The following is a 22,101-nucleotide window of genomic DNA, read 5'->3' on the forward strand; positions in this document are numbered from 1 at the left end:
TTTTACCTCAAACAACAAGATAAAACAACTTCTTTGATTAATTGTTCATTTATTAAATAATTTCAAGCAGGATACCATAAAAATGTGACGATTAAAGACACCAGTCTCTACCCTGATAGTGACTTTTTTTTTAATCCACAGAATATAGTGATATAAAACATTAAACTTTCATTAATCACTTACAAAGTCTACGTATTATTATTATTTTTTCTTTCACACACACCGGTTATGTTAGCTACTGGATAGATTTGTCAGTGACGTCACGTTCTAAAAAAACTAAATAGACAAATTTTATATATTAAATGTTCAAAATCCTTCGGGAAATAGCTTCAAATGTACACTCTCCAGCGGCATGTAAAATATACACAAAGTTACAAAACCCCCCCCCCCAGGTCTCCTGCTACAGTCAGAGGGCCCAAAACGGACTGAATTTCTTCTGGACTCTGGTATCTTCATGCTTCTGCACACCTCCTCTGTTCCCGTCTGCTAAGGCCACACCTCGATTTATAATCTCATAAATTACCGTGAATCTCTTTTAGTGACTTTGTTCTGTCATCCTTGGTGTCAAGCTTTTGTTTTCAAACTCTCTCTTCATCTTTAATTCGTCCCCCTCCCCTCCCCACGTCTTTATTGCCTGTTTTCCTTCCACGTCGACCCTCAGACTTTCTCTTTTTTCTCTCTTGGTGTTTTTTCTTCTTCTCTCTCACTGGTTTTTCAGGGCGTTGATGTGAGCGCAGATCTTGAGAGCTGGTCCCAGTTTGATGTTCATGCTGGTCATCAGGTGGTCCTCGGTCAGCAGCAGCAGAGCCTGGCCGTCGATCTCCTGCAGCCGGAAAGCCTCCGCCACGTCACTGCAGCCTGAGCACGACAGCAAAACAAGGGTTAGAGCTGATTTTTACACCAGTTAAAACACACATGGGGCTAAAGCCTATCCCAGCATGCACTGGGAAAGAGGTGGGAAACACCTTGAGAAAGGGCTGTTTTTCCTGGTTTAGTCCAGGCTCCTTAAATCTACATGATACTGTTCTGACTTTATTATATATTTTATTATTCATTAATCGTTAATATGTGAAAAACTGGAACTTCTTCTAAAGATTTTTAAATTTCTGTCACATATGATGGAGACAAGAAGAAAATCCACACATTTGAGAAGCTGAAACCAGAGATTATTTTGCACTTTGGCTTTAAAAATCTATTCGTCACTGCAGCTCCACTGAGCAGCAACAGTCTGACGTATTGTGGAACAGTGGAAAAATGAACAGTTTATCTTCAAGTGCTCGTGGACGTATTATTCTGAGGTGGTTCAAGTATGAAAAAATGGATGGAAAAGCATAAATATAGAGTATGAGGTGATTTAAGTTAATATCATCATGTCCTCCTCTTTGCTGTAAGTGTGGAGCAGAAGTGACTGGCTGCAGTGCAGTGACGCTGAATCAGTGTCGGCGCTGATGTGTTCAATGTCCGGCACTTTTCCATCCTGTGAATCCTGAGTTTGGTTTTTTTGTTGCATGAGTGCAGAGCAGCGACTAACCCGCTTGTCAACTTGTACAAGAAGATAAAAACAAGCGCTCTGCCTCTGTGTGGGAGAAACACAGCAGCTTGTTTCAATATCTTCAGTCACATTCGTCATCTTGTTTATCCTCCGACGCAGTTTTAGACCTGCGGTTTTATTCTTATATATTCTAAACATTAGCAACATATGATTTCATGCACATGTAAACATACTGTGCAGAAGCTTCCTGCTCAACTGGTTTGTTTTGGAGCGTTTTTATATTTCAGTCTCATGTTGTTCCAATTGCTTTTAAAGCCTGATTTCAGTCATTTTTTAATCTGAACTTTATTTCATGAACTTTAATTTGGAAAAGACATTCGAGCTCCACAACTTTTTAAACATATTGTGAAACACACTAACGTCTGAAGTGACCTGCAGCTTCCAGATGTTTCCCAGTGATCTCAGACTGACAGCTGCTGGTTAACGTTACCTCACCCAGTGGTTAATTTGTGAAACACTTAATTGGACGACGGGAGACGGAGAAGTGGTGAATGAGCTCCACCCACCCTCCATCATCTGCTGGCGATTAAGACACGAGTGTTTAAATAAATCAAACTGAGAGATCTGAAGGAGGAGGAGCTCTGACTGAGACCAACTGATGAACAGGCTCGTTGGTATTCACCTGGCAGTGTGTGTATGAAGGCGGTCACTTCCTCCACGCTCCACTGAGAGGGGGCGGGTTTGAACGTGGTGGTGGGCGTAGAGGTGGTCATGGCGGGTGCAGACGCCCTCCGCGCCCTCCGAGACACCCGACGCTCCATCCTCGCTGTCATGGCAACAGCAGGATCCTCCTCTCCTCCGTCGTCGTCTTCTTCCTCCTCCCCTCCTCCCTCCATGTCCTCTTCCTCCTCCTCCGCCGCCACCACCTTCTCCTTGCCCTCCTTCTCGCGCCGACCGGCACTCCACAGATCACGAGGCTGGAGGTGAGGAGACAGGTGAGTTCATCCCTCAGTGTTTTGCTCAGTTAAATGTTTGCCTCTTAAATGTCTGAATAAATGTAGTATTAATATGATACTGCATCAGTACTCTAAGTAAAAGTACATGAGTACTATCAGCTGAATAACCTTGAAGTATCTAAAGTACAAGCACTTCTGCAGAATACTGACTCCTGCAACTGCAGCATTTTACTGTTGTAGCTGCCTGAGTTTGGTACTTTAGTCCAATGGTTCTCAAACTACGGGTCGGGCCCCTCCAAAGGGCCACCAGATAAACCTGAGGGGTCGTGACATGATTAATGGAGGAGGGTGAGCTTGAATTCTTGGTGAGATATTGGATCATTTTACTTCTACATTTATTGAAATTAAACCATGTGAGAAGTTTAGAGGGAGAATCTCTTTTTGGAGGAACTGCTGACAACTGATCGACATCTGAAACATGACAAACTACACAACTACACACTGCTTTTCTGTAAAAAAAAAAAAAAAAGTTCAGAAACAACTGGTCTAATGTATAGAAATGTGTTGTATTTCATATTAAAATTACTGTAAAATATTAATCTGAAAGGTAACAAGTAACAAAAGCTGCCAAAGAAATAAAAAAAGTGAAATAATGGAGTTTAAAGTAGCACAATATGCAAATACTCCAGTAAAAGTACCTCAAGTACCTGAGTAAATGTACTCTCACTTAGCCCTCACTAAGTAGAAGAAATCTTCAGTCAGTTCCTCTGACGGCCACTCGAGGTCAGCAGTGGTTTCATTCAGCTCCAGTGACGTCAAGAAAAACTCCAGATGAAGAGTTTCTACAAGTTTTCAGTGTCTGAATCCACACACAGGTGGGACTTTAGCTCTCCTCAGTAACACGTTGTTGATTAAATGAACTGACCAGATTTTTATTTTGCATCATGAAAGTCCAGATGCTGCTTCAAAGCCTCTCTCTGCTGCCAGGAATAATATTCTTCTAGGGAACTAAAAAAGAGAAGGAACCAAATGTATTTATACTGAGTCTAAAAAAACTGCAGCAGCTTATAAAATATCTACCAAGTCTAAGTTTATTCCAGACAACAAACTCTCCTGAGGTTAATAAACTATCCTCCCCCTCAAAAAGTAAAAATCTGTTTCTCCAGGCAGTTTAAAATGTGCTCCAGAAAGAGAACAACCCTTTAAACTTCATATCCCAGAAGTCACAGCTGCTCGTTCAGTGAACACCTGTGTGAGTGTGTTTAGGCGTGTGTCTGGAACAGGCTGAACAAACAGACGGACAGTGGGAGGACGTGGGCTCCTGAGGATATTTTTACACCTTTCCCTCCATGAATCGACGTCATGTGACTGATGGAAACCACAGTGACTGAATCCAAGATGGCCGCTAACTCTGCTCTCTGGAGGGAAACTACAAACCTTTCACGTCCTCAGCAGGTGAGTGTTCCACAGTCAGTTATCACATGTTAGAACGCAGGACAACATGCTAAGCTAAACATGTTACATTAGCATGATGCACACATGTATCACACTGCTAGCTCATGAGCAAGCATGCTAAATGCTAACATGCTAAATCCTCTCCTTGTGTGAATCGATACAGGATTTCAGAGGCCAATACTGATATTTGAGAGTTAAAAACACGTCCAATAAACAGTTTTTTACATGAACACATGATATAAACACCTGTTAAATTTGATTAACAGTCAGTTCTCTCTGTTTGGTGAATATCTTTGGTATTTCTGTGGCTTCTTTTCTCTTTGGATGTGGATTTGTGTGGGGTTCAGGACGGACACTGAAACGATTAGATGATTAATGGATTACAGTAATATCAGAAATACTAATCTTATTCATCTTAAGCTCCTCAATCAGGAGGATTTCCTGCTTTTCTGTTTTATATCACTGAAGATCTTTGAGTTTTGGACTCATCGCTGTGGGACATTGGAGGTCTTCCTGGTTTCCTAGCAACCAAGACCTGACCCAGGACCTGAGTCCAGGGGGACCGACTGTCCTCTGGTCCCTTTTGGATGAGGTTCTCACTTACTTTGACATTTTATACACTGAACAATTAATCGAAAAACAGGCAATAATGAGATTAGTTGCAGCCTTAATTAGTGTAAATGTACATTCTACTGCAGGTTGAGTGAAATAAAGTGAATTATGTGAACTCCAGCTTTTATCATGTTGAGCTTCATACAGTGTCGGTGCACAGTGTTTTAAAGTGGTGGTGAGTTCAGGGTCCGTACCAGCCGCAGTAACAGTGGTTTCCCAGGCACAGACTCGGCCCTGTTCAGAGCCGGTCGGGGCCTCTCTGAGCGGCTGCCTGCGCTGAGGGCCCGCAGACGCTTCGTCAGACGAACGTTAAACCTGACAGAGAGACGCACAGAGGCAGAGAGAGGGAGAGACAAGAAGACGTGGTGATGTTTCCTCATTCTTCTCTTTGATTCACACTCATATCTGCATTTAACACCTGTGTCTCTGCACCACATCCTGCCGGCACTGCTGCCGTGACAGCAGCACACAAAGCACTGCCACTCTGACAAACAGCCTCATGGTCACATGACATCGGAGCTCAGCTGCCCCCCCTTCCTCCTGTTTTCTTTCGCTTCTAAGCCAATGAAATCAGGTCTCACCCGCGTGCACAGGAAGTGGAGCAGAAGCGCTTGGACCGCATGAAGTTGTGTGCGTGGCCTCTCTTCCCACAGAACTGGCAGTGCAGCACCGTTCGGTCCCTGTGACCCGACCCTGAGAGACAAACATATTCACTGTCAACTGTTTTATCTGAGAGCACTTCAGAATTTAATCTAAAATATGCAACAGAGAAAAGGATGTTTATCCAGGTCATTGGATCTTTAATAGCAGGAGGATCAACCACTGACACCAGACCTTTGGACTTGAGAGTTTCTGTGTTTCCAACACAGAAAGTGTCTAAATATTCCTTATAGAGGCGACTATGGCTGCAACTAACTATTATTTTCATTATCAATTAACCTGCATCATTGATTAATATCAGAAAATAGTTAAACATGGCAATTAAAATCATTTGAAGCCCAACTGAATGTCATCAAGCTGCTTGTCTTGTCAGACCAAGATTTCAAAACCCGCCAAAAATAACTAAATCACTAAACTGACACAAATTAGACCACAGACCCTCATCTGATCACATTTTTACCTTTAGAGTCTGTTATTACATAAAGTGTTTGAAACCCATGACCAAAATATTCATATGTTACTTGTGATGGAATTATAGTGAAAATAATTATCATCTTTTTGCTGAGGACCCTCAAGGACCCCTGGGGGTCAGACATTAAAGCAGTTTATACTCCTGTTGCATTGAGGCGACCTTTTGAAACACCAGCCTGCTGTGGAGGTAACTGGTTCTTACTGGTGCCGGGGTCGTCCGTGTCTCCTCCCTCCTCCTCGTCCGAGTCAGTCGAGTGCTCGGCCTGTTTTATCGTGTCCGTCACGGGCAGCGGTGCTCTGCCATTGGTCCCGTTCACTTCCTGTGGTTTGGTCACCTGCTCTGGGACCAGCAGGGACGAGCGGTTCACCTGCACGACGACAAGGTACTTAAACACATCGCAACCACCTGTGGCTGTCACATCATTATTATTATTATTATTATTATTATTATTATTATGTGTCCATACTGGAAAAGGTTGGAGCCCCTCCTGGATGACAAACCCCTCCACCAGGTGGGTCAGAACCTGTCGTCCCTCGGGCCACGCCTTAGGCTCCCAGGGGCTGCTCAGCGATTGGCTGAAGCTCTCGGACTCGTCCTCCGATTGGCCGAGGGGCTCGGGCTCGGGCTCGGGCTCAGTCTCGGTCTCAGCTGGGTGCTGCGAGTCCTCGACCACTTTGTCAACTTTCTCGGGCTCGTGCCGTGACAGGTCCAGATCTGTCGGGTGGACGGTCTGAGCTGGGAGGAGGGGGGGAGGGTTTTCTGGCAAGGGGGTGACGAAGGGCGAGGAGGGGGGAGACTGAGAGGAGAGGCTGGACAGCGCTGGAAGAGAGCGAGAACAGATAACATCAGTAATCAATAATCAATCAACACCTTTTTTGTTTCACTGCACCTACGGACGCATTCAAATACCTTTTTTAATTTTGCTATTTCATTTTGAAGGTGTGTGATGAAGATCTATCAGAGTTTATTTATTGATATAATCGACCCACTGTCAGCAGGTGTGTTTCTGTTAATCTAGTCAACGTCCAATTTGAAATTGTGAGCTTCAAAACACGTCATGGAAACACGTGAATTTCCAGAAAAGTTGGAAAAAAGTTGTGGTTTTTCAGATGATTCCACAAAACAACGTTTAGCTAAATGGAAATGGAATCACTTTTTTCTCCTTCTTCTTAAAATTAAAGCTTGTCCATGAACGCAGCATCAGCGTCTCTTTGTTGGCTTCCAGTAACTAACCCTAACCTAAGTTTACTTCAGATCTACTGACACCAGATGTGACTGGGCCCCCCCTGTTCCAATGTAGAGTTTGTTTTTGTGGTTAATCTGTGGTCTACAGACGTGTGGTGCAGGTACCTGACTGGTTGTCGGACTGGGTCGACATGTTCTCGCAGAAGTCCTCCTGACCGACGGGCTGGAGGTCTCGATGAGGCTCTTGTAGCCTCTGACTCTGGACGGAGACCTCTGGGACTGGAGCCGGTACTGGGACGGGGGCTGGGACTGAAGCCGGGACGGGGACTGAGGTCTGGACCGGGACTGAGGTTGACGTAAGACCCAGGATGGGTTTGGATTCCTCGCTGGAGTCTTTAACAGTGTCAGGTGCTGGGATAGGATCCGGGTTCTGGTGCTGATGGAGAACCTGACTGCTCAGCTTCTCAGACTGGTCCATGGCGGTGTCTGCCTCCTCTTCCTCCTCCATCTTCTTCTCCTCGCCTTCGTCTCTCCTCTCTCTCTCGCTCTGGCCTTCCTCTGTCACTTCCATTTGCTCCTCCTCTCTGCCGGCCTCGGCCTCCTGCTCTTTCTGACTGATCTCCTTCTCGGTCGTCAGCCTCTGTTTCTCCTCCTTCACCTTCTCTCTTTGGTCGTCTTTCTCCACCCTCAGGTCTTTAGCCACATTCTCCTCGTCTCTGATTCCCTGTCTCACCCCTCGGCCTCTTTCCCTCTGCTCCTCGCTCTCCTTCGCCTCTCCTTTCTGGACCAGAGTTTGTGACTGAGGTCCAGCCTGACTCGGAGGAGAGGCCGGACTCAGGAGAGACGGAGGCGAGGGCAGAGGAGAGGTCGTTTTTGGCAGTGAGGGGTTTCGAGGAAGAGGAAGCATCTCGTCACTGCTCAAAGTCCTCTTTGATTGGCTGGAAAGCTCAGGCAGCTCTGCAACAGGAGGCGGCGACTGCACCGCAGCGTGGGCGTACGTTCCAGGTTGAGTCTGGCGGCTCGAAGAGAGGGCGATGTTTTGCAGCTGCCTCGCTGCGGACAGCGGCGAACGCTCAAAGTGGGAAGAAGCAGACATGGGGTTGGACACAGACAACAAGCCGTGCTGGGATTGGCCGGGACCGAGCATAGCTTGAGATAACGGACAGCTCTTCAGTCCGGCCAGCGGCCTGCCGATGGGGGACGCCTGACTGGAGGGAGCAGCAGCGATTGGTTGGAGGGCAGAGGTTTGTCGAGGCGGCGGCGCTCTGTGGCCGTTTGGAGAGTGAAGCCTGGGCCTCAGAGGGACGGCTCGCACCGGGGAGTAGAGAGCTGCAGGAGGACAGGTGTGGAGAAACACAGGTGAGCTACAGGTGTATGATCAGAAACCAGCTGCTGGTTCCCAAACTTCATGATAATAACTTTGCGTTTGGAGGCGTCAGATCAGGCTCGTAGAACATGTGATGAGCATGTTTCCTCTATTTTTGTTGTTGTCGTTGTGTCTCCATGGCGACAGCAGCTGTGGCCATGTTTCTGGTCCGTCCCATTCTTGTAAACTCAATATCTCTGTAACACTTTGAGGGAACTTCCTCAAAATTTGGTTCAAACATTCATTCGGACTCAAGGATGAACTGATTAGATTTTGGTGATCAAAGGTCAAAGGTCGAGGTCACAGTGGTCTTACAAAACATGATGAGGATAAAATTAAGTGATGACATTTAACATCCAAAAGGTCAAAGGTCAACTTCATTGTGACATCATAATGTTCAGCAAAACCATCACCTCAGGAAGGAGAGACTGGGACTAGATTTCCTGCAACTTGACTGGTTGGTGGAGGGATACGACCGCGAGGAGGTTCTAGTTTTATTAACAGTGAATTCATCATAAAAATGAAAATGAAAACATCATTACTTAGCGCTGATCAGACCCTGTTCTTCCCTTTTTTGTTTTTCTTTTTTTTTTGACTAAATAACATTATGGATTATTGCTGCAGAAGGCTGAACACAGATAGATCAATAATTTATTCATCCCCTTTGGGAAAAGTCAAATATCCAGGTGAGTAACTGGTGAATTTATGCAAACTAGTGGTTAACTGTTGGCAAACCACTTTGTGTGTCTGTGTTTGTGTGATAATTATATTCTGGTTTCATAAAACCTTTTTTCAGGAGGCTAAGGCTTATTTACTGTATATCACCATATAATTGTGTTAATGTACTTTTCACTGGGGAAAGCAGGGCCATGCTTTACTCCTACTTCTGTCTCCCTCTAGTTTTACAGTTTCTTTTTATTCGACTCAGTAAAGTATCTGTAAACTGCGTCTCCTGTCTGTCTGCTCCCTTTCCCTGAATTGATAAAAGATAATAACGCTCTCGTCTGCAGGCTACAGCTGCCTGAGCGGAGCCTCGTGGGGTTTAGTGCATCACTGAGCTTTAACAAACGTGTCGAGGGCATTTCCTTCCTCATAAAACATCTGTGTTTTAATCCCAGTGTTGTTTATATCTGTGTTTACTCGCTTGCAGTGGAGGCCTAAGACACCACAGTGATATTCATCAGTGCTTTATTATGTGATCTATGCAAATGTAGTTTTTTTATTTATAGCTGAGACTGAAACTAAACTTTGCTCCTGAGATGGACAAACCGAAGAGCACAACCCTCCACCATGACCACACCCACTGTTCCTGTTCTCTCTGGGACCTACTTGGAGGCGGGACGGAGAGGTGGCGGCTGGGCGTGGTCGGGCTCTCCGTTGCCGTGGTGCTGGGCTGCGGTCGCGGCCTGAGAGGTGGGAAGAGCGGGGCGTGAGGGCGAGAGAGGGGGGGCGGGGCTGAGGACAGGGGCTTGAGAGGGAGGGAGGGGGGGATGGTGAGGGCCCCGGGGGGAGGAGGCCTCAGGGTGAGACTCTGGCGCTGGAGAGGAGACGGAGAGAAAGACGTTCAGTTAGATCTCAAACACATCTGTTCACCTCTGCTTTGATTCAAGGTGGTCGCTAAACCCCTCCCAAAAAGAGTCATTGTCCAATCAAAGCTTAGCAGCCGTTACTAGGCGCAGCAAAGCCTCCCATCCTCTGATGCTTTTCTTTGTCACATATTCTAGTAAACTGAATCTATTTGAGTTTTAGATGCTCTAAATTGTATTTTTCACAATTTAATGATATTTATTAGACAAACGATGAATCAAGGATAATCAGAATAAGGTGGTTTCAGCCCAAACAAAAAAAAAAAAAGGGTTAGGGTTGTTCACTGTGATGATCTAGAAGCTGCTTCCTTGTCTGAAACCTGTTTGAAAAATTACTAATTACTTAGAATTAAAGTTAAATCTGCCCACGTTATAATCGTAAACATCTGCAGTGTGAAGCAGTAAGAAAATCAGGCCCAAAAAGTCAAATGTGCTCGGCTGCTCACCTGAGAGGAAGCAGGGTTAGAGAATGGGGAAGAGGAGGAGGAGAAGGAGGAAGAGGAGGAAGAGGAGGAGGAAGATGGGGCAGGTCGCATAGCAGACGTAAGAATCAGCTGCAGGAAGGAAAGAAGGAGAGGAGGGAATAACAGAGGAGAGGAGGGATTAAAGCACAGAGTCTGATCACAGTCAAGCACTGAAGGTGTGTGTGTGTGTGTGTGTGTGTGTGTGTGTGTGTGTGTGTGTGTGTGTGTGTGTGTGTGTGTGTGTGTGTTGAGTGAGTCATTACATCTCCTCTTAATCACTGTCTGCACAACTGGGTTCAATTTTCTCTCTTCATGAAAACAAAAAAACATTTTCTACCACCATTCTTAGCCGCTCCTTTTCTTGTCCTTTATTTTTACAGTGTTTTGTTTTTTTGTGTTTTTTTTTTTTGTATCATGAAACTCCGACCTCCTCCTGAGCGCTGCCTCATTTTAATACTGGTCATCTTTACAACTCCAGATCCAAATTACATGTAGAAATCTATGTAAATGTGTGTGTGTGTGTGTTTTTACCATCTGAGCTCTAAGCAGCACCTGGTCTTGGCCAGACCCTTTGAGACCTTTCCCTAGGAGCAATGTCTGCTGGGATACCCTCTGCCTGACAGGTGAGGGGCTCTGATTGGCTCGCACAAGACCAGGTGTGCCCACAGGATGAGCCTGTGATACCTGGAACAAAGAGGGGGAGGGGGGGTTGGGAGGAGGAGGAGGAGGACGTTTAGAGACATGCTGGAACAAAAACTGTAAGTTTCGACAGGATGTTTTCATAATTTCATGATGAGCTGGTTCATCAAGTCTGTTATGTCATCAAATCATTTGGTTTCCAGAGGCCACGCCCACCTCTGCTGTAACGCACTGATTGGACCTCATTATCATTACACCAACAATATTCAGGATCCACTGCACAGACTGCCCCATATGCAACTGTAATATATGTACATATAATGAATTTCTATCTATGACAGATATCTACACATAAATATAAAATAAAAGCACATGTATAAACATTATGTCATCTATGTTTAGCCCACACAAATATGTATGTTTACACTCAGGTGTTACATAAATATATATCCATCCCAAAGCCTGTTAATATATGTCGATATTTATAGTATAGATATTCTGAGACCACTTTGCCAGACTGTTTAAAATTAATAAGAAATCCAAAAGAAAAACATATATTAGTATCTAAAAATGTATGTATGTTGTTTTCACAAACTTGCATCTATAAACTAAATACATATTGTTGACATATATGGTCACATTATGTTATGCCATATAAAAATTCATGTACATTTATTTTTAAAAAATCATATATATATGTTAATTTTATGTTAAATTCAATTAATGTTAAATTTGATATATGTACATTTCTATGGGTATTTGACACATGTTGTTAATTTATATCTACATATCCAGAGGATGTATATATGTAACATATATGGCAACACCACTCTTGACATAGGGATTTATATATGTCATATATTTGAAGAAAAATATTTAGCAAATTATTAGCAAAGCACTAATTATTTGAAACATTAGGAGGATCGATGGAGAGGTGGGTTATGCTGGTTTAAGAGATTTCTGTGGACTCCACTGGGATCCATTGTAACTGCAGTGAGACCAAGCTGACTACAGCTCCCATCCCTAAAACCTTTCAGAGTCAATATGACTGAATATTTGTTGCTCACAATATTAGATTTGTAGTGAAGAAAAACTTTAATTGCATAAAAAAGTTGGTTAAGTGGTGAAAAGTCCCTGATTCTGTGAAGAAAATCCACCCTGAGATCATGTTTTACATAAAGGCCCTCTGGTAGTGAGGTAGATGCATGTAGTAGCACCTGTACATCAGTTAAGGATTGTGTGTGTGCGTGTGTTCACAGTTCAGTTGTACGTTTATTCACGAAGCAGTCAAAGTTAGATCGGTGTGACCTGAGGCTAAGGATGTGAAACACTCAGATGAAAGCAAACACAGAGGAAACTGTAACCCCAAACACACACTCAGACGCAGACACACACTGACCGAGACAGACTCGCACTCAACCAGCAGGTACCGTGCACGGCTGCAGAGTCAGTCAGCACCTACACACTTTATCTTCTACGTCACAACAATATTTCATCACCGCATTTAGATCATTTATAAATAAGACTGTGATGTGTGTTTACCACTCTTGTTTAAAATTATGTTGTATGTGTTCAGGCCTCTTGGTGAGTGGTAATCTGTTTGTACAGGTGAGTAAAGGTCAGAAGTGAACAGGATTAAGTTTCAAATCATCTGAATGTGGAGTAGTAGTAAGATTTTAAAGCTCCATCCAGTCTAAAGGTAGACGTCCATGTGTTTGTGATTATAAAGCAGGTCTAGGTTCTATATTAATGCTGTGAAAGTATCAAAGCCTCAGTCCACAGAGAAATGCACACAGCCTGTATTCAGAGACTGAGCCTTAAAACCAGCCGTCAGGACTTCTGGAACTTTGTGATGTCACAACAAAGCACGCCCTCAGTCACACCCCAAGCCCACTTGGACCCTTGCAGAATTTGGTTTCTCTGAGTGTTTACCTGAAATCTACTAACATATTAACATAAAATATTGTGACAATACTATAACAATATGTACAAAATACAGTAGGTAAAATGTAGTTATAGTCTGTAGATTTGGTTTATATATGAACCTCTGTTGCTTGTGCACCATCTTCATTTTCTAATGCTTTCTATCAGATAATCTTGTTTTTGCATCTTTACAACAAAGAGCACTGTGCGTCACAGTTTTATCTCTGACCGCCATTCAATTCTAGCATCTTTTAGTAAAATATTAGAAGTAAAAATAGTAAAAAAATTAAAAATAATAAAATAGAAAATAACATTGTTGGTACATTCTTTCAGCCCTGAGTACAGACATTACTTCATTAAGCTGTGAAAACCCAGGGCAATAAAAAGTCTGCAGAGCAGAGCGCTCCCTGCACCACTCACTGCTGCTCCTTGATATTGCTTTAGGCACACAGTAATAACTGGAGGCACCTCTCTGGTCTGCATGATGCTGTAGGTTTGTAGAGTGGGAGAGAGACACCGGCTCACAGTAGACCTTTAATGGGATATGTCTATGATGCTGTGTCCATTACTCTGAAGACAGCGTGTCTGTCTAACACACCTTTAAAACAGCAGCTGCAGCTTTTTGAGGAAACGTTCCCTCAGAGCACGACAGCAAAAACTAAAGCGACACACAAACTAGAACTGAGCGAAGCAGAGTTTCTTAATTAATTCAGCAAAAATAACAAAGCATGAGGAAGTTGCTGTGTGCAGAGTCGCACTTTGACTTCCTGCAGGATTTTGCAATTACTGACAATAAGACGATTCAGCTAGAAATTTACAAGATGAAACGTCTGAATATAGAAATATAATGAAACTACAGTTCCCATAATACACTTGACATAACAACCTCTTCTCCATTCATTATGTTTGACTGAGCCAGCTTATAAAAGAAACCATATCTTGCTCTTTTACAGTGTTTTGTTGTTGATGAAGCAAAGGGACATAATTAAAGCAGCAGTTTGACTTAAAAACTTTCTTCTCCTGGGTGAGATGAGCTGGAGCCAGCAGCTGGTTAGATTAGCTTAGCATTAAAGACTGGAACCAGAAGGAAACAGCCGCCTGGCTCTGATGACATGTGTCAAAATCCACCCACCAGTGTCTTTTGGAAAATCTGCACAAAAACCAAACTGTGCATGAAAGTCACTTTGACCAGTAAAGAGAACGTCTAACATGTAGGCGTCCTGTAAAACCACAATGTGTCATCTTCACTCTTTGGTTTTTAGCGAGATGAAACCATGCTGATGCTGGTCTGCAGACATTATCACCTCCTGTTTTCGGTCTTTGTGCTAAGCTAAGCTACCTGTCCCCCAGAGAAAGAAAGCAAATAAATGTATTTCCCAAGTGAATGTGGTGTCTTTGGATCACATGGAAATGAGTGTGTGTCCTCTAGTAATTCAGTGTGTGTATGTGCGTCGGTTACCTGTCTGCCAGGTGGGCTGGCTGGTGTGTGAAAGGGCGTGATTGGTGTGGAGGTCGGCGTGGATACAGGCCTTGTGTTCCCGTTGGTCAGGCTGGTGGAGGTCTTGGTGGACGTGGTGGTGGTGTTGCTGTGCGATGCAGAAGAGGAGGAGATGAGGGGGGAGGCAGTGCTGGCTACAGCAAGGGAGGAGGAGGAGGAGGAGGAGGGGGAGGACGGAGGGAGAAGAGAGGAGGAGGCGGAGGTCTGTGTGGAAGGAGATGTTTTGGAGATGCCAGTCGGGGAGGGAAGGATCGGGCGGGAGTATGTGCGGAGGGCGGGGGTCGCGGTGGAGGTGAGTTTAGGGGGAGCAGGGACGAGGATGTGGGGAGAGGCTGCTGCCGACTTCGGGCCATGGGTCGCAGAGACGGAGGGAGCAGGGGTGAGGGGGGGAGGAGGGGAGGAGGTGGTGGGGGTTAGCGTGGGCACAGGGGAGTCCAGTAGCATGGGGTTGGGGGTGAGCCGAGGAGGGGTGGGGGTGATAGGGGTGGAGGAGTCAGGCGCGGTGGTGGAGGTCTGAGGGCTGGTTCCATTGGTGGCCTCCCCGTGGTCTGATGGGGTCTGTCGGACCAGCTCCCGGTCCATCCTTCAACACTGAAGCACACTGAGAGAGAGAGAGAGACAGAGACAGAGAGAGAGACAGAGAGAGAGAGAGAGAGAGAGAGAGAGAGAGAGAGAGAGATAGGAATCAGGATTCATCAATGACTGAAGTGCTGCATCGCCAATAAACTCAGGCTGGCTGCAGAAATTCGAACTTTCCTTTAATATGATTTCCCTTCTGTGTACCAGGTGTGCATTAGACGACACTTAATTCATAGAGAAATAAAACAACAACCCTTTAGTCTACGGGTTTGTTATTGCCTCCATAGTGGAGGTGTCTGTTTATTTGTCAGCAGGATTACACAAAAACTACTCAACCTATTTCCACTGAACTTGGTGCGGTGAGGGGATGTAGTCCAGGGAAGAACCCACTGGATTTTGGGGCAGATCCGGATCATTTTCTATTAATTTGATTTTTTTTCCCATGAAGTCTGGTGTATGTTGTTTGACATTAGCCTTGGCGGGGGCCTGCGCTCTCAGTGCCCTTCAGGTGTCCTAATGATTTAAAGTTTCCTAGAAAGAAGGATGTAATCTGGTACTAATGTTAAAACAAGGTTAAAGATGTTTTGGTCAGAGTTTAGTTTTGTTGAATTTATGAGAAGCTGTTGATTGTCAGAGGAGTTCTAGTGTAGTTTGGTTCTAAATAAAGGAAAAATACAAAGTTCTGAGTGTTATTTTAGTGAGTTCAGTCAGTCGTGTTGAGTTTATTATTAATTTCCAGGTGAATTTACATGAAAGGAATTGCTCAATTTAAAACCCAGTGAATATTTATAACATATTTATTTATAATTTGAAATTTAGTAAACGTGTGTAGCTCATCTTCTGTCCTTTGAACAAAAGTGTCAGGGTTGTGCTAGCTTAGCATTTAGGAATAGCTGGAGGTGTACCAGCTGATCACTCTGCAATTAGCATCACATCATATGGTTCTTTCCAAGATTATCTGGAAATAAAGTGGAATTTACACACCTGTAAAATGAGGTGTTTGCCCTAATTAAATAAAACTTGCAGACGATAATCAAACAGCTAACCATGAAAATCAAAAAAACATTTTATCCCCTGTCTGTTTGGGGAGATTTGACTCACGGCTGCGGTGTTTCTAAAAACCTGTCTGACGTCTTAGGAGCAGTTTTCCTCCGGCCATGAGGAGCAAAGATGAGTCACAAGCCTAAAAAAAATCTTAAAATAAATATTATATCTGACTAATCTGAAAGTGGATCCACACCCGAGGATTAAAACTCCATCCAGAACATAAATTATTGGTATTGTATGTAATACGGTTTGTTTTGAGGACATGATAATGTGACAGCTGCCCTTCATCACCGTCTCTCAGAGCCGCGAGCGATGCTGGGGTGAGAGTTTTGGAAAACACCACTGGCTGTAATTTCACTCTGCAAACTGACTGACACATGACACTGTGACTGTCAACCTCAGCCGTGTGTTTTGGATTGCAGCCATGGCAGCGGCTGTTGTGAGCTCACACTGTAAAGAGAACTGATAAACCATCCAGCAGGTGGTTACAGTGTCGCTGTGGTGCTGTAACTGAGTTTACAATGACACTGACTCTCTTATCTCCACATCTCACCACCGTCATCTGAATTCTGAAGTTCGATTTTGATTATTTCGCCATATATTTTCTTACAGACCAAACGATTGATCAATCAATCAAGAAAAACAACTGGCATATTAATCAATAATGAAAATATTTTCTATTGTAGCTCCAGTGGCTTTACTGCAATAATATGGAAAAGATTCTAAGTTAATAATAACCTTTTTTTTTCAAAGGTTTAGTTTTTTAATTAATCAAGCAACAAATTTTCTCACACACAAAGAAAAGTGAAACTGAAAACAAACTCTCAGCGTTGACATTATAGATATATTCACCCACGACACGTCCGTTAAAGCTCCATCCAGTCTGAAGGTAGATGTCCATGTGTTTGTGATTATAAAGCAGGTCTAGGTTCTATATTAATACTGTGAAAGTATCAAAGCCTCAGTCCACAGAGAAATGCACACAGCCTGTATTCAGAAACTGAGCCTTAAAACCAGCCGTCAGGACTTCTGCAACTTTGTGATGTTGGAACAAATGTTTTTCTTTGATCACTCAGAAAACAGTCAAACAAAAGAGAGGTGAGGAGCCTCTCTTCTGATTGGCTCTCCTGACTGACCTGTTGTTACTTGAGAGAAGCCAGAGAGAGATGTAAAACTTCATAGAAATGGGTTTTGTCACTTAAAACCACAAATATCTTCTTAAGGAGATCAACACTTCAAATAAAACACAGGAAGAGTGTCAAATATGGGACCTTTAAAGACCAAAGTAAGATTTTTTTTACTTTTCACAGCTCTAATTATCATGGTTTAGAGTCCATTTCTTTGTCCAGATGGTTTCAAACGTCCCCAGATCCTGTTGACCTTTACAAAATGAGGAAGTTATTCTGTAAAGGTCAACGGTTAACCAGTTTAAAGATACGTGGACAAGTCCTTCAAGATACATAAACCATCCCCCAAACATGAGAGCTTTCTGTTGCAGCAGCTTCAGAACTAAAAAGCACCAGTTCAGAAACCACAAGCGGGAAATCTCCTCCCAGTGTGAAACCAAACGTGGTCAACGCAGTGAGGCAACACTGATCGTCAGCTCCTTCAGACTGATATAAAGGATGGACCTCTTTGAGCTTTCACATCCATTGTATCATTTAAAGTGAATTTAAATGGATCCTAATATATTTCTAATATCACTATGACATATTTATAATACTCTCATATGAAGGTGGTGTTACAGAACATGTGGTGCACTACATTATATGGAAAACACCCAGTGAATTTAATGCAAAACTAACAGGCAACATTAATGCAAATATTGTAGGATGCAACTAATGGTTGCTCCCATTATTGATGAGTCCATCCAGTGAGTTTCTCCATTCATTTATAAATAATTCTGTGTATAAAATGACTGGTAATAGTGGGAAATGTCCATCCCAACACATCCCAGGCTCCACAGTAAGGTCTGTGGGATGTGTCTGGTCTGTGGAGAAAAAAATAATATAACAATAATCATTTGCTAATCGATTGATAGACCAAGTGTTTCAGGTCTAGAATCAGTGTATGGAGTTTGTACTCAGTGGAAGAGGAGGAAGAGGAGGAAGAGGAGGAGCAGCCTAATGAAACCCACTCCAAGTTGTCTCAGCAGTTCGGCTGCAGACATGTGGAGGTGGGTGTGCTGCGTGTAAACAGGGGGCTCGGTGTGATCCCTCTGCAGCCTGAACTCGGTCCGGATCCACGCAACATCACCGCGCAGGCAGGTGCCACTCCACGCACAGCGGCCAGATGCTGACATCTGGCCCGCGGCCTGAGCGCCGGACGCGCCGGCCTCACTTTATTCTGACGGCGATAGAAACGAGTCAAGCGCGCAGTCGGGCCGGAGATCATGCATGTGACTATTAAAAAAAAAAAAAAAAAGATGGAGACAGGCCTTCACAGCGGAGAAGTCTCACGATAATAACATTTTGGAGGGCTGTCATGTCCACGTTATGCGTGAAGCTCCCCGGGCACCTACCTCTGAAATCGGCGTCGTGCTGCAGCTTATTCCCGGCGTCGTGCTCCCGACAGTGGGCGCATGTTTGTGAAGTGTGCCGCGGTGTGATCTGATGAACGGGTCTGGCTTCTTCAGCGGGGTCGACAGGCTGAAATGGGCGTGTATGAAGCCTCACTTCCTCGTCTGACAGCGCAGGGGCCGCTGTGAAGTGCGCGTCACCCTCCCCCAGACAATAATCTCACCAGCCTCACCTCTGTTTATCCGCGCTTCGCCCCTGCGCAGCGGCACAGGCGCAAAGTTGCACAGCAGACAGGCCCGTTTATGATGTGCATGGGCTTGTGTGTGTCGCACTTTGTTTAGGGTTTCATCACAGCCCGGGCTTTTGTTACCCCGCAGAGCAGTCCGTAAATCCGGCATCCACAGGGGGTATGTTGCCCGCCGTTCTCCGGTGTACCACCACCGTCACACCTGCCGGGTCTGTGGTGGGAATCAGCCCGGCTCGGGGCCACCGTGTAGCGGCTGCGAGGGGCCTGCTCGGTCCGCTGGTGGAGAAGTGCAATGGAAGGCAGTTTTCACAGGGCGACAGAGGCGAGACAGCACCACTCAGAGCTCAGGAGGACCGCCAAGCCTGACTCACAACCAGGCTGCACCATGCACACTGTGCAAATACACAGTGATGCCACAGCGCTGCTGCTGTCTGACTGCTGTGAGCTGCTGGTGGTGGTGCTGGTGCTGGTGGTGGTGAGCTGATCCTCTGCTCACAAAATAACAGCAACCCTGGAAAAATACTACAAGTGCTGCTTCCATCACTCAGGACATTTTAAGTATATATAAAAAATGGATGACTATATCTGGTGCAGTAAAGTGTGTATGGCTGATCTGAGCTGCTGAATTCACTGTTCAGTGCTTTAATCCACAGCAGCATAATTTACAGATTAATCACGGTTTATAGACGTGAAATCCACTTTAAAGCATAACCAGTCAAATACATGTAGAAATAAAAACAGTACAGAGTTTGCTGTGAAGTAGCAGAGAATGAAAACACTTTGATCAATTATGATGCATTACATATAAAATATTTATATATATTATCTTATTTTAACGTGATCTTGTGGAGCTAGTTTTACATATTCAGTATATTTATTAAAATGCATTGTGACCAAATCTTAATCTGCAAATGAATCATAACTACAGCTGTGAGATGTAGTGGATTTAAAAGTAAAGTGACCTATATTTATTAAGTAAACCATAAAATAGAAGTAAACAAGGGTCCAAATACCTCAGTGTTGCCCTTAATAAGTGGTGGATTTAAGTAACTTAGTTTATACCGACACTATAATATATCATCCTTTATCCTGAATGTAAAGTGTAAACTTTTATAAATGTGTAAACTTTTATAAATGTGACTTTATATTCATTCATAATATTCCTGAAGTGTGAGTGGAAGGACTGTATGACCCTCTCACCAAATCATTAAACTAAAAGTTTAAATCGCTTCTTTTTCAACTGATTTAAATTATAACATTTTTATTTAAAAGGTTAAATGAATGTTTTCCCCCTGTCATTTGTTTAATGTGCCTTTGTTGTTTGCTCTGGATGTTTCTCTTCCTTTTAAAACTATGCAACTTTGAAAAGTGCCCTATAATCTGACGGGACGTGGTCATGTGACAGTAATCGGATTGCGCCTCTGGACCGGACTCTGTGCGCATCAACACCAACCAGCGCTCTGCTGCGTCACTGGGTTTAATCTGCAGCTGCAGAACTGAACACTGACACACTGACCACACCGGAAACAGCAGGCTGTGCCTTCAAAATAAAATGCTAATCTTAAAAGGCCGGCAGCATTGCGCACAAACCCAACTCTCCATTTGAACAACAAGGCAGATATTTACAGTTTCAATCCTTAGACATAAACAAACTGGTTTCCAATAGCAACAAGAGATCAGTAATAGAACCCATGATGATGTTACTTATAGTTACGTCATCATTCTGCTGATCAAAGGATGATTATAACCTGCACATACAGATTTCACTGTGACGACTCACCAAGAACAAGAGAACAAGACGATAGGTTCAAAACTTCAAACATGGAGGGACCTAAACTAGATTTTTACCTGAGCTGCCTGGAAGAACAGGTGAAGTGTGAGCTTCAGGACAGTGAAGCCAAACTCACCCAGAGCAGAACTGAGGGGAGAGTCCTCCAGGAAACCCAAGAGGACTCTGGTGCATCTCCTGGAACAGAAAAAGCAGATGGAGAGGGAGATATGTTGCTGCTGGACGAGGCTCAGGCTAAACTCCTCCCCTCTTCACAGAGTGACACTGAGGCTCTGCAACCAGAGCTGAAGAAGAGCAAGAGGATCCTGCAGAGAGTCAAAAACCACCTGGAGCAGCAGAGCTCCGACATCAGGGACCTTCAGCTGAAACTGGAGGCCCTGCAGAGAGAGAAGGAGGGCCTTCAAGAAGAAGTGCAGGCGATGAAGCTGGAGGTTGAGAAGCAGCTGCACAGAGTGGCTGAATCCAACCTGGAGACCACCACTCATTCTCTGAAGGTGCAGCTCTTCGATAAAGAGGCTGCAGAGCTGGAGGCTCGCTCAAAGGCAGATCTGGAAGCACATCTTGCGCTTGAGAGAGCTCAAACTGAGCAGCTCCAGAGGAGCCTGGACAACATGAAGGCTGCTCTTGAAAGAAAAGGAGGATGCAAAGAAGTCTGCAGAGCAATCCAGGGCTTCACAGAGCCCAGCTGGAAGAAGTGAGAGCGGAGACCAGCAGGTTTAGGGAGGTTTAGGGAGAAAACCTCCCTGCTGGAGGACTTGGAGAAGTCCAGAGTTCTCCATGTGGCTCAGCTTGACCAGGGCACAAATGCTGTGAAGGAGGTCGACCTGCAGCTGGAGAAGAATCATCTCAAGTGTCTGGAGGAGACGTCATCCCTCCTTCAGTCCACGGACGACCTGGTGAAGACTCTGCAGGAGAAGGACCAGGAGAGGGAGATGATTGGGACCTCCATGAAGGCGAGAAAGGTCTCAAAAAAGAAAAAGAAGTGGCACAGAAGGTTCTTCTAAAGCCCGGCTCCAGAACTCCATGTTCAGCAAAAGGAAAACAAACGCATTTGTACATGTATACTTGTGAAGACCAGGTGACACATTCTGAACCCTCAAACAGCCTTTTCTCAAAAAGCTGTTTGAGGGTTCAGACTTGATTTTACACCAGAGAAGTGAGGCCAAAGTCTCCTCACTTCTCTGGTGTAAAACTCCAACTGGTCCTCACAAATATACAGACACACACACCCAGCCGTCCGAGGAGAGCGGATCTCTCTTCGAATTGCTTTTCCCGAGGTTTCTCCCCATGTTCCTCACCTGTTCCTCAGGTTCATGGGGAGTTTTCCCTCGTCCTCTTAGAGAGCTCGGGCTGGGCGCCTGCTGCTGATCTGGATCTGAGACCGACTGAAACACCAGCCACGTACAAGTTCTCCTCTTTGTTTGGACATTAAAAATGAAATTACTAAATACATAATAATAATGTCATGTTTGTTGGTTTTCTGTTGTTGAAACTTTCAAGTAGCACCGCAGTAACATTAAACACGTGTCAACATTTCTGCAGATTTACCAGCTGCACAATTCTTGCTTAAGGTAACCTCTAGTGTAAACCTTTATTTTGAAAGTCGGAACCG

At 44.4% G+C, this 22,101-nt stretch overlaps 2 protein-coding genes across 3 annotated transcripts; one reads left to right on the forward strand and one right to left on the reverse strand.

Annotated features, from left to right (window-relative positions):
* Positions 1–106: 106 nt before the first annotated feature.
* LOC139624985 (polyhomeotic-like protein 3) lies at positions 107–18,977 on the reverse strand. 2 transcript variants are annotated; one of them, XM_071484506.1, is made up of 12 exons: positions 18,456–18,977; positions 14,270–14,909; positions 10,780–10,932; positions 10,231–10,338; positions 9,528–9,735; positions 6,998–8,161; positions 6,114–6,466; positions 5,849–6,014; positions 5,097–5,208; positions 4,710–4,830; positions 2,175–2,469; positions 107–858 (listed from the first exon to the last, which is right to left on the reverse strand). In XM_071484506.1, exons 2-12 carry the CDS (start codon positions 14,888–14,890, stop codon positions 704–706), a joined length of 3,456 nt encoding a protein of 1,151 aa, XP_071340607.1. In that variant the 5' UTR covers positions 14,891–14,909; positions 18,456–18,977; the 3' UTR covers positions 107–703. The 2 variants fall into 2 exon arrangements, with proteins under 2 accessions (XP_071340607.1, XP_071340608.1); XM_071484507.1 differs by lacking the exon at positions 10,231–10,338 and having other exon boundaries at positions 18,456–18,976.
* A 9-nt stretch (positions 18,978–18,986) lies between these two features.
* LOC139624989 (sarcolemmal membrane-associated protein-like) lies at positions 18,987–21,438 on the forward strand. Its single transcript, XM_071484512.1, has one exon. It carries the CDS (start codon positions 20,438–20,440, stop codon positions 21,185–21,187), a length of 750 nt encoding a protein of 249 aa, XP_071340613.1. The 5' UTR covers positions 18,987–20,437; the 3' UTR covers positions 21,188–21,438.
* Positions 21,439–22,101: the final 663 nt, after the last annotated feature.

Source organism: Trachinotus anak, unplaced genomic scaffold (assembly GCF_046630095.1).
Source record: "Trachinotus anak isolate AG129_WGS33_773 ecotype Australia unplaced genomic scaffold, CSIRO_AGI_Tana_v1 ptg000009l, whole genome shotgun sequence".
Lineage (NCBI taxonomy): Eukaryota > Metazoa > Chordata > Actinopteri > Carangiformes > Carangidae > Trachinotus > Trachinotus anak.

Excerpts from the sequence above, each read along its gene's own strand:
- LOC139624985 (XM_071484506.1), bottom strand. The coding sequence starts at position 14,890 with ATGGACCGGGAGCTGGTCCGACAGACCCCATCAGACCACGGGGAGGCC. Across the intron at positions 8,162-9,527 it reads CCTCTCCGTCCCGCCTCCAA|CTCTCTACTCCCCGGTGCGA; the intron begins GTAGGTCCCAGA and ends GTCCTCCTGCAG. Across the intron at positions 6,467-6,997 it reads CCAGTCCGACAACCAGTCAG|CGCTGTCCAGCCTCTCCTCT; the intron begins GTACCTGCACCA and ends GCTCTCTTCCAG.
- LOC139624989 (XM_071484512.1), top strand. The coding sequence starts at position 20,438 with ATGATTATAACCTGCACATACAGATTTCACTGTGACGACTCACCAAGA.